Source organism: Nicotiana sylvestris, chromosome 2 (assembly GCF_000393655.2).
Source record: "Nicotiana sylvestris chromosome 2, ASM39365v2, whole genome shotgun sequence".
Classification (NCBI taxonomy): Eukaryota; Viridiplantae; Streptophyta; class Magnoliopsida; order Solanales; family Solanaceae; genus Nicotiana; species Nicotiana sylvestris.
This window is the reverse complement of record NC_091058.1, coordinates 79623384-79635766: the sequence shown is the minus strand read 5'-3', so window position 1 is coordinate 79635766 and position 12383 is coordinate 79623384. Positions and strand designations below refer to the sequence as shown.

The following is a 12383-nucleotide window of genomic DNA, read 5'->3' as shown; positions in this document are numbered from 1 at the left end:
GCCAACGTTTTTAACACAGATCGATGGGGTGATACCTGACCTTAGAGGCATCCATCGACGAGAAGACAGGCCTTAGGGAGTCAACAGTATTGTCTCTAGTTTTGAGGCAGCATCCGACCTCGAAGATCTCCGCCAAAAAAGAAGTCAGGCTTCGGGAAGTGTTCAACGCCATCACTCAACTCAAGGTGGTACCCGATCTCATGGTTTCCTTTTCTAAAAGAAAAATATGCACGCGAATTTTCGAGGTAGCGCCTGAGTACAGGCAACCCCTCAACAGAAGTCTATCTCCTACGCTTTAAAAAGCTATCTGCATCAAGTTCAAATGAGACCCCTAGGTACCCAAAACTGACCTTCACTTAGGTTACCATTCTCGAAAGCTCCAAAACTCAGTGTACTATCTCCATATAACTCGGAGGGCCCGACAACCCGAACCTATCAGATCAATTTAGGCTTGGTCCGAGGTACGACGATGGGCTCGAAAAAGAGCCATGCCAATCAGTAGAGGATCGGAAAGAACGCTCGCATCCGAGTTAGATATCAGCGGTCAACAACAAAGGAAAACATTCAAAGGCCTCGAAGGGCACGAGAGCATGCAATAGTAAGGCAAGAATCGAAGCAGAAGGTAAGGAAATATATTCATATTCATAAAAATCCATGTACAAAAACCCTCGAGCGGTCCTTACATACAATTACAAAAGCCTACAGAGGTTCTCTACACCAAAAACAGAGGAACGGAAGGATGTACATGTGATGAAACCCGAGAGCCCGGTCCATCCTCGAAAATCCATCTCCGGTATCAACATCCTCGAGCACCGCCCCCTCGAGCACACATCCTCGAGGGAGATTCCTTCGACTGGCGCCTCCTCTAGGTTCCTAGCTCAATCCCTTGGGGGGTCCCCACCGGGGGAAAAGATGAAGAAGAGGAAAAGGAGGGGATGCAAAGGAGGCAGAGAAAAGGGACATGGCTTGCCAAAGCCAAAGGTTGAAGATTCGGCGGGCCCCAGCCTCAACGACCGGTAGTGCCACTTTATCCCTTGGAAAAAGAAAAATCCAAGGGATGAAGTGCCATACTAGGCCCAGGTAGGAGAGTGAGCAACGATGCATAGTCTGAATGACTGTATACAAAAGGGTAAGACCGACTCCCCGTCCGTCATCATCTTGAGCCAACGACAACAGCAATGGCAAACATAACAACGACCACAACAGCGGGACATCATGGTCGTGCTCAACAAATAGAAGCTCCGACAACAAACCATTATACAGCCTGCGGGAGCTCTGTCGCACGGCCTTGAGGCCATGAGACCCGAACATGATGTTCAAGTATGGAGGATGATGATAAGAAGAAATGGGCAAATAAGCCAACGGAGGTACTGGGATAGAAAAATCAACGCAAAGGCACCCCCATTTATAGCGGGTAACGACATGGTCATCGAGGCTTTGAAAGATCGACCGGCGGATGAAATTAATACGCTCTTGAAAAACCGAATCGATGGAGGTACACTCACCTTGGAGAATGGGAATCGGCAGCGCATTAAATAATGTCGAAATGCACAAGTCCGTGGGGCACCCCGGTTGCCACAGAAGCTCGCACCACAGGTTGCATCATTAGTGTGATGTCACCATAAGAAGCTCAAGGAGTCAGGTGTCAGAATCATTTCCCATCGCTTCGTTCTGGAAAATTAGAGGACCTGATTTCTCGCTATCAAGCCACTTCGGAAGAATGCCTCGAGACCCCGAGGACGTAAAGCCACGATCGAGTTCCCTCCCTCGGGGCTCGTCAGGGACCGACTCAAAGAAGATGGAGGATGAGGCTAGAACAAAAGGGGAAGTTCCCTAGGCACACGACTAAGTCTGACAGGGCTGGCCTATCCAGAGCCTACACTGAAACATCGCGTCTAGCCGTCACGTCTCCATACTTTACAATTAATGCCCATGTAATATAGCCAGGTTCCCCTCCTCTATAAAGGGAACCCACACCACCTTGTAAAGGGCTGATGTTGCTCCAACTATTTCTCTACAAGATCAATAATATCTCTCTCTCTCTCTTCTCTCTAACTCGCTTGCTCTCACTAGCTTGAGGCCACTTTAGCATTTATCGCTTTCTTACTTGTTCTTTATTTATCGCTTGGCCTTGGCCATATAGAGCTTTGTTTGAGCATAACCTAACTGTTATCCCATTCCAGACTATCCCTAATAGCTCGATCTTGACCCGAATATCGACCCCAAGGTCCCCCATCGACCAGTCCTATACCCAGGCAACAAGCTTCTTAGTTTGATTACTACCTCATTTTAGCTTGCATTTCATCATTAAACTTCATATTCTTGGCATCATCTGCTCTAGCAACTAGCATAAAAATAGATCACGTATTTTTAGAATTCCATTTACAAATTTAATGTTGTTACCATTTTCACAGTAAACACCTTTGAGCTCATGTGTGATGCGAGCGATGTTGCGGTTGGGGCAGTTTTGGGTCAAAGAGTGAACAAAATGTTTCATCCAATGTACTATGCGAGCAAGACAATGAATGATGCTCAAGTGAACTACACGGTGACCGAGAAAGAACTTTTGGCTATTGTGTTCGCAATGGAGAAATTTAGACCGTATCTTATGGGTGCCAAGGTCATAGTCCTAGCGATCATGCCACACTCCGGTACTTGATAACAAAGAAGGATTCCAAAGCTAGACTGATGCGATGGGCCTTGTTACTTCAAGAGTTTGATTTGGAGATTATGGACCGGAAGGGTAGTAAAAACCAAGTGGCGGACCACTTGTCCCACTTAGAGGAGGAGGGGAGGCCTTGTGATGGCCTAGAGATCAATGATTCATTTCTCGACGAACAACTCCTTTCGGTGTCGGTGAATGGTATGCCATGGTTTGCGGATGTTGCTAATTTCTTTGTGACTGGTATAATCCCATGTGAGCTCTCTTCTAACCAAAGGAAGAAGCTCAAACGGGATAGTTTGGATTTCTATTAGGATGAGCCGTACTTGTTCAAGATTTGCACGGATGGTGTGATCCGAAGGTGTGTCCTAGAGGAAGAGCAATTGAGTATCTTGGAGGCTTGTCATTCCTCTCCCTATGGTGGCCATCATGGCAGGGCGAGGATGGCTTCCAAAGTTCTTAGTTGTGGGTTTTATTGGCCAACTTTGTACAAAGATGCAAATGAACTTGTGAAGAGGTGTGATGAATATCAAAGAGCGGGTGAAATTTCGAAGAAAGATGAGATGCCTCTCAATACCATTCTTGAGGTTGATATTTTTGATATGTGGGGCATTGATTTTATGGGCCTGTTTGTTTTCTCATGTGGGAACACATACATTCTTGTGGCGGTTAACTATTTTTCAAAGTGGGTTGAGGTCGTGGCTTTACCCAACAATGAGGCCCAAAGTGTTGTTGCATTTCTCAAGAAGAGCATTTTTACAAGGGTTGACACTCCTCGTGCAATTATAAGTGATGGGGGGGGGTATCATTTTTGAAATAGAGCTTTTGACACTTTGCTTGCAAAGTATGGTGTCAACCATAAGGTTTCTACTTCCTATCATCCTCAATCAAGTGGCCAAGTTGAAGTCTCAAACAGGGAAATCAAGAGTATATTGTCGAAGACGGTCAATACAAATATGACCGATTGGTCAAAGAAGTTGGATGATGCTCTATGGGCTTATAGAACTACTTACAAGACTCCGATTGGTATGTCTCTGTATCGGTTGGTGTTTGGGAAAGCTTGCCATCTACCGATTGAGTTAGAGCACAAGGCCATGTGGACTTTGAGGAAGTTAAATCTTGAATGGGATGTGGCAGCAAATCTTTATGTGGAGCAGCTTAATGAACTTGATGAATTCCGATTCCATGCCTACTCCAGTTCGTCCTTGTACAAGGACAAGATGAAGTACCTTCATGATAAATATGCTCGTGGCAAGGAATTCAAAGTGGGTGATTTGGTTCTCTTTTTCAACTCTCGGTTACGTCTGTTTCCGGGAAAGCTTAAGTCAAAATGGAGTGGACCTTTTGAAGTGGTGTTTGTGACCCCGTTTGGTGCACTTGACTTGAAGAACAAAAATGGGGAACTTTTTAGAGTGAATGGGCATAGGGTCAAGCACTACTTGGGAAAAATTGATGATATCCACGTGGTGGCACTTCTTCATCTCAAATGATTTGATAGTAACCTGCGTCGTGCTGCGACGTTAAATCAGGCGCTTCTTAGGAGGCAATCCATGTGTTTATCTTCTTGTTTTTCTTTGGTTTTTATTATAGTGTAGGATTTATTTTTGGACTGACTGGTTGTGAGATGCTGTAGGATTGTGTTGATGTAGTGCAGGAAAAAGCTGGGAAATGATTACTCTCTGAAGTTGTCAATGCGGACCACACTCATTTTGTGCGGCCGCAAAGACCTTTGTGCGGGGGCAAGAAATCAGTGCAGACCGCACTAGTGATTTGACAAAAGTTGGGGTTCTCTAAAGTTTACCACCATGGCCGCATTGTATTTTGTGCGGTCCGCGATGGTCCACTACGGCCGCATTACATTTTGTGCGGTCTGCAGTGGTCGATTGGTCAGTGCCCTATGGTTTTGAGCACCACAGACCACGATGCCATTTTGTCCGATTCACGGTGGGTAGGTAAGCTGGGTCCCAGGACCTTTTTCTATAAATAGAACCCGAGGCCCTACATTCGAACTTTTCAACCCCTTTACTCTCAGAACATAAAAGATATTGTTCCTCTCTTTAATCTGTACGAAATTAACTGCTCAAGTTCATTACTCAGCATTTCATCTCATCTCCGGTAACATTAACTTCTTCTTAGTTGTTCAATTTGTTTATTTTCTTTGAAATTTTATTTTCCTCAGTTCTTCTTCTTTCCCTGTCCGTATTTCTTTCAATTTTGTAGCTTAGGTTAGTCAATTTTTGTTTAAAGTAGGACTAGGTAGTTAATACACTGAACCGACACTTAGGGACTCATCAATAGGTGTAAATTGGACTAAAATTGATCAAAACATGCACCCTAGGTTGGTTGCTGGGCATTCAGTGCAGACCGCGGTGGATTTTATGAGGTCCGCGGTGCCCCTGTGCGGTCCGCAATGGTATTTTGTACGGACCGCAATGACAAAGTCCTGAAAGCTAATCATTTGAGGACCGCGGCCGCATTAGATTTTGTGCGGTCCGCGGTGTATAGATTCAGAGAGTGGGTAGTCTGAACCCCACTTCTGTGCGGACCGCAATGAATTTAGTGAGGTCAGCAATGGCTTCTTTGCGACTGCACTGCATTTTGTGCGGTCCGCACTCTGCAATAAAACTATCTACAACTTTCTTTTTCTGCAACTTTGAAATTCGTTGTTCCTATTGATACTAACAAAGCATGAATGAATGTTGTTTGCAGACAATGGTGAGATCAAGAGGAAAATGTGGTAAACAAACAGGAAGAATAGAGTCCTCCTAGGATGGGAAGCAAGCAATGATAAAATTAACCCCACAAGCTTGTCAAAACATAAAAAACACAAGGAAGATTATAAAAGCTGCAGACAGGGCCATTGACCAGTCGGGGAGTGAGTATGAGCCCTCCCGGGAGGCATCTTCAAATTCTGTGCCAGAGTTTGATCCTGCCAGGCCGGTGAGGAACTAATTGAGAGATACACCTCCAACATCCCCCACGCCCAAGCCTCAGTTCATATATCTTCTGAGTCATCTAAGGGCTAAGCTGAAGGCAGTGGGATGAGTACTCCACCTCTCCTACAACTTCATTATCCGGAGAGGGTGCAGTAGCAGAAGAAGGGGAAGAAGAAGAAGGGGTGAGCCTCAAGTTGGTGGGGTAGAGCGGACTAGGAATCTGGAGGCATGGGAGGACCGGTTCGTCAGCGAGATTGCCTACCACAAATTCAGAGAGTGGTGGCCTGAAAAGAGGTTAATACTTGAGAGAAAAGTTATCACCCGGGATCTTTTGCCTCACAATCCCAATGTGCTAAGGCAATTCAGAGAAAGAGCTGGATGGGACTACTTCATAGGGCAGGTGGATGATGCCAATGGGCACTTGGTGAAAGAATTCTACACCAACGTGGCCCACATAAAAAACGGTACCACGGTCACCAAAGTGCGGAATCTAAAAGTGAAGTTTGATGGCAAGACCATCAATGGCTATTTGGGCTTCACGGAGGAGGATGGGTCCCTATACTTGGACAAAATGAAGTTGGGTGAAGAAGCTCGTCCGTGGTTGGCGGAGTACTTGGAAATCCCAGGTACCACCCCTGAGTGGTTGACTGCAGTGGTGAAGATATTGAGGAGGACATTGAACTTCGAGGCGAGGGGTGGGAGACATTTGTGTGCAGCAAGCTAGATCCTACCACGCATGACAACTCACTCCCAAATCACCAGGCGATCTTAGTGGCATCCATCATGGCGGGGTACCTGATCATGTCAGGAATATGATGTTCCGGGTCATTACATAGGTAGTGAATGAGGGTGACAGGTCTTACCCATTCCCCAACTTCCTAACCATGTACCTGAAGGACCAAAATGTGGAGAAGTGCAGATTTGACGTGAAAGTGAAGGCAAAGGCATCTTTCTCGTGGTATAGCCTACAGGGTGATGACAACCCTAAGGGCAAGCACTTCAAGGGAAAATCCACTACTTCAACTAGCCAGTCTGAATAGCTAGTAGTGGTAGTGACTACTCCGCAGCCTCCCTCCACTTCAGCAGACATGGCCCCAGGCCCATCCACTTTAGCAGATCCAGAGATACCCTCCACCACTGCCTATCCATTGACTGCCCACCGTTTGAGCTAGGCCCTCACCAGCATCAACAACTGGATGCAGATTGCTTTTTCTAAGCTGTTTGTATTATCTACTACTGTGGCAGCTCAGTCAGCACCTCCTCCTCTACAGGTCCCACAGTCCATTGAGGACACTCTCAAGGATCTTTTAGACAACCAGAAGAAGATCCTTGAGAACCAGAAACTACTTACAAACGTTGTTGATTCACACAGAAAGGCTCTCAAGGAGATTGCTAGGGAGGCAAAGAAGTTGAGGAAGACTCGGGCTTCCAAAGAGTCAGTGAAGGAGTTACGGGTCGAGGTTGAGAGATTGAAGGCGGATCACCTGCCTTTGGATTTGCTACTCCATGACCCAACACCAGCAGCCTATCCCCAGCTAGAGCAGTCCAAGAGGCCTCCTAAGAGGAAGAAGGTGATCCCCCAGTCCGATGATGCAGTCATTCAGTTGGAATACCTACCAGAGACTTCCTCCAGTCAGCCTCAGGATGCAGCCCATGAGCCAGTCTAGACCCAGGTCCCAACAGTAGAGCCACAGATCACAGGGAGCCAGTCTCATGTTCCTGAGCATAGAGAGGACCTAGGGGCCCAGAGAGAGGACCCCATGCAGACGGACGACCCATAGGGAGTTCCTTTTTCCTCTATTTTTGTGCTTATTTTGCTTAGTTAGCATTGAGGAAAATGTCAGGTTTCATTTGAGGGGGTAGGCCCTATTTGGATTTGGATGACTGTATATATATGACAGATTTTATGATTTCTTTCTTTCCTTTTTTATCTTTGGTATGCATATAATTTCAGCATTTCATTATATTTTTCGTACGTTTTGCCTTGGGTTTGTATATAAAAGTTACGTTTCATTGTATATATTCATCTCCCCTATTGTATATTCGATTAAATCCCCTCATGTACATATTCATTCTACTTTCCGCATTTTTCCTTTTCTTAGCTTCTTATTTTATATTCGTAGCTTCTTGTTTTGAGTTTTTGCAATAAGCCTTTGGTTTTCTTAATGCCACGATTCTTTCCAAAGGTGGAATATGTGTGAACCGGGTGGCTCTTCCCGATGATGGATGACATGACAATCTTCTTAAGAGTTTGAGTCTATTTTTCTTTTCTTTTTTGCTTTTTAGTGGTAAGTGGTAAGGGTGCCTCAAGCAAAGCTTCACTTGGGCCTAACACATTTGCCTTTGATCCTATGGTCAAAAACAAATTGTTGTGTATAAGATGGTAAAAGTTGTGACCTTGAGACTCTTGTGTTGGCTGATAATCATCAAATGGTTTTTCGGGACCATTGTGTGCTAAAATCTTATCTAAGGTTGTTGTGGGCCCCCGACTCTGTGTCTTTAGCGATCCCATAGCTTGTGTTGTGAGAAATTACATTGCAAGCCCAAGTCCCGAGCCATTGGTCTAGAACTTGCCTTGAATGTTTGTCTAGGCGAAATCCTAAGTGTAATTTGACTTGAGACATGATTATAGGCTCTCCTTGATCCAAATGATATCTTGAACACTTCCATATCCTACCAATGATAAAATCCCTAGTCAACCCTTTTGAGCCTTAGACCTTTTTCCTTCAAAAACCATGATACAAGCCTTTACCCGTTCTAAAGATACCCTCTCTTGGCACCCGACCTTTCCTTAGCACATGGCAAAAGTATAAGTTTGGGGGGAGATACAAGGATTGAAACAAAGAGGTAAAAAGGTACAAAATGAAGAAAAGGAAAGGCAATGAAAAATAAAGAAAAGCAAAAAGATAAAAAGAATGTTCAATGTAGAAATGAATAAAGGGATTCAATGAAAGCAAAGAATGAATGGTGTGGAAAGTTGAGAAAGGAGAAAAGATTTGAAATGAAAAAAAAGGAGTGACAGTGTGTCTCTCTAACCCCTTAGAAAGAAGTGAAATGACTTAAAAAGGCAAGTGAATGTGCGCCAAAATGAAGCAAAAGAAGTGCTAAAGGGAAGATGGAACCTACTTAGACCAAACATTTCCTATCCTGAACCAAAAGCCTTCACTATGTCTCCATAAAAGCCCTATATGATCTTAAGTTGAATGAAACTTTCATTAGTGGTGACTTACATAAAGGGCAAGCATATGGTACTTATAGCCGAACTTGTGACTTTTCCTTGAGAGAGATGAGTGTAGTTCCATTAACCTCGTTCTGAGTGCTACTATCCTAAAGGTAAGGTCTGCTTAGGGAAAGTTGAGGATGTGTGAGTTTGGGTTCCACAATGACCAAAGTAATAGAAAGAGTTTCTTTGATGTGTTGAGTCAACTCTTGATGCTCTTGTGTCGCACTAAATCCATGGTGTTTAAAAAAGTGAATGTTGTTAATGATTCATTTGAATTAAGGGCAATTGTTAGTCCCAATTGATGCTAGATGAGGTCACTTTAGGTCGGTTGAATTTTCTTGGATTGACTCTTAAAGGGTGGGTCTTATTTTGTTTTCTTGAGGACAAACAAAAGCTTAAGTTTGGGGGAGTTGATAACTAGGGATTGTGATGCATTTTACACTCCTTCTTGCTCAAGTTTTGATTAGAAATGTGTACAAAATAGTCCCAAAGGCTCACAAGTTGTACTTGATTATATGTTTAATCAACAAGGTGACAAGGTGTCAAAAACCAGCTCAAAAAGGAGTGAAACTTGCATAAGTACCAAGACCAAGACCAAGCTCAGTCAAACAGGGCCAATACGGCTGCACACCATTTTGTGCGGCCCGCAAAGATGAAGATCAGAGAGTATGCTTCTCAGTCAGCCAGGCAATGCGGCCACAAAGGACTTTGTGCAGCCCGCATTAATTCCACTATGGCCACACTCGATTTCGTGCCGTCCGTAGAGCCAAAGTTCAGAGAGTTGACATTTTGGGGAACCTGGTCAATGCGGTCCGCGGTCCATTTTGTGCGAACCACGATAAAAGCCACCGCGGCCACGGTGAATTTTGTGCGGTCAGTGGTGGCCAACTTCAGAGAGCAGGTTAGTCAAGCCAAGAGCCTTAGTGCGGCCGCACTCGATTTTGTGCGGTCCGCATTAGACCCGCAAGGGTATTTTTGTCCAGAATTTTCAACCTAGTATAAATAGTTTCTTTTCCCATTTTTAGGTTATAAGATAGATTTTGGGACAGAGCTGCGCTCGTGACTTCTTCTCTTTTACCATTTTGAGTAATTTTAGCTTAGTTTCAACATTGAATCTTCAAGTTTTATCTAGTAATTAATTATTATGGGTTTTTCTTCATCTATTTCTTTGCTTTCTTCTATAATTATGAGTAGCTAGACCCATTAGCTACGGTTGTGGCTCAAACCTAATGTGGGTAATTGATGGGTCTTGTGTTTTGATGCTTGATTGTCTATGAGTGTTTGATATTTGGACTAATTTAGGATTTTAATGTTGAATTAGTGGTTGCAAACACTAGTTTATGCCTAGTAGACTTTGGCTCTTCTTGAGAAATAGAGCGTAAATCCATGAAATTGGTCCAACAAGGAATTTGGGCGTATTCAAGGGATTGATAGCCTCAATTGAAGGGTTAAACCTAGAGATAGTAATACCTGACTTGAACTTCAATTGCTTGCACAAATTTTCATACCCAATTGGTCTTGAGAAAGTCAATTCGGGCAAAATCACTTGAACTACCGAGAGGTATAGAGTGAGTAGGATTGTGCAATAGTTATATCATAATCCCCAATTGTGATAAACTAGCCTTGGACTCAAGAATCCGTCAATTAACCACCTAGGAGAAAGTCACTACCCTAGTGCCTTTTATCTTTTTGATCAACTCTCAATAGTTTAATCTTAGCTTTACTTAGCCTAATTTAGCATTGTAGTAGTATAAAATTAGAAGTAAAACCAAAACAAACAATGTTTAGAAGTGCAATTAGGAACAATTACACAACTCCCATTTAGATAGAAACTCAGCTCCAATATCTAGCTCCCTGTGGAAATCAATCCCGACCTTCTCGGGTAAAAGCTGCTTCAACCTCTCTTGCTACTTCATAGTAGTACAGGGTTGGCCTTGATCATTGGATTAGGCTTAGAAAGAAACATCGTTCCTAAGGAGGGAGCACGCCGACTTGGTCGAAAAGGTAAAGGTCTTTGAAATTAGAAAAGAGGAACTAGTCGTAGTAACTAACACCAAACCTCGTAGCTCCAACAAAAGATCGACCAGATTGACCAGGTTCGAAAGAAGATGGAAGAGATCCAAGTCATGGCCAATGGGTGGAAGAACGAGATGGATCTACTGGCCTCGGAGAAGGAAACTGCCGAGGCAAAACTTTCTTCAATAGAAGTTGAGCTTCGGGTGATGAAGGAGAAAGCTGATAAAGGGGCTCAACTAAATGAAGATCTCCGAGCACAGCTGAGTTCGACCGCCATAGAATGGGATGACCTTGGAAAAAAGCTCGAAGTAACGAGGTCCCAACTAGATACATCCTCTGCTGATGCCGAGGAGATGGTGGCCCAATACAAGGTCGATGATGAGGCAACTGAAGCTCGCCTAAAGACCAATGCCGAATATATGAGGGAACTGTCTCGAAGGGATACCCTCAAGGAGATCCATGCTCGAGATTTAGACCTGTTTGCTAAGGTTGAGAAGGCAAAAAGACTTGAGGTCAAGGCCAAGAAACTAGCTGAACCCGAAGGTGAAGAGGGCTCCAAGGCCTCCGAAAACTCCGAAGGCCCCGATGGTTATGGTTACGAATCAGGCTCCGGTGAAGATCAAGCGTGAATACCTTAGAATATTTTAGTTTTTGTGTATATATTTTTTGTTCATTTTGAGGCCGTTTTTCTTAGGGGTACGTAATGATTTGGAATATATAAAATTTCTCCCTTTGGCAATTTTAACTTTTTAGCATCTTTCACGATTTCTATTCTTGCAAATATTTTTAATGCCTTAGCATAGAATCTAATGTAATAACATGTCGTTTGTTTTTTAGAGGTCCAAGTGATCGGATCCAACCCTACACCACTATAGAGTGGCAAGAGCAGTCGATGCAGCTTTTACTCGAAAGGTCGGGATCGAATCCACAGAGAGCTAAGATATGTTTGGAATTGGGTTCCTATCTTATCTAGCAATGTGCGATGTTCTTAACTGCACTTCCAATCATTCTTTCTTTGTTTACTATTCTATTTTAATACTAATGATGCAAGAAAATAAGCTAAGTATGGTATTTTTTGTAAGGTTTTCTTAATTGGTCTAAAAGCACTAGGGAAGTGACTTCCACCAAGGTGAGTATCTAACGAGATCTAAAACTTAGGGCAAATTTGTTATAATTGTGATCTTGATATAGCCATTGCACATAACTACTCATTCTATACCTCTCGGTAGTCTGAGTGACTTTGTCCTAATTGGCTTTCTCAAGCCCAATTGGGTGTTCAAACAATGCAAGCTAAATTGGCTCAAGTTGGGTATTACTATATCTAGTTTTAACCCTTTAATTGGGGCTATCAATCTCTTGAATGCACCCCAATTCCTTGTTGGCCTGAATTTCCTAGACTTAGTCTCTCTTCCTCAAGAAGAGCCTAAGTCAAAAAGGCATAAATCAATGTTTGCAACCACCAATTCAACATTTAAAGCATAAATCAAGCCAAATATCATTCACCCATAAATATTTAAGCCCTAAAATTGAAGACCCATTAAATACC

General features: G+C 43.5%; 1 protein-coding gene across 1 annotated transcript; it reads left to right on the top strand.

The window, feature by feature from the left end:
- Positions 1-10929: 10929 nt before the first annotated feature.
- Positions 10930-11466, top strand: LOC138885127 (tropomyosin-like). Its single transcript, XM_070166028.1, has one exon. The coding sequence runs from the start codon at positions 10930-10932 to the stop codon at positions 11464-11466; it is 537 nt and encodes a 178-aa protein (XP_070022129.1).
- Positions 11467-12383: the final 917 nt, after the last annotated feature.

Coding starts and splice junctions, on each gene's coding strand:
- LOC138885127 (XM_070166028.1), top strand. CDS start 10,930: ATGGAAGAGATCCAAGTCATGGCCAATGGGTGGAAGAACGAGATGGAT.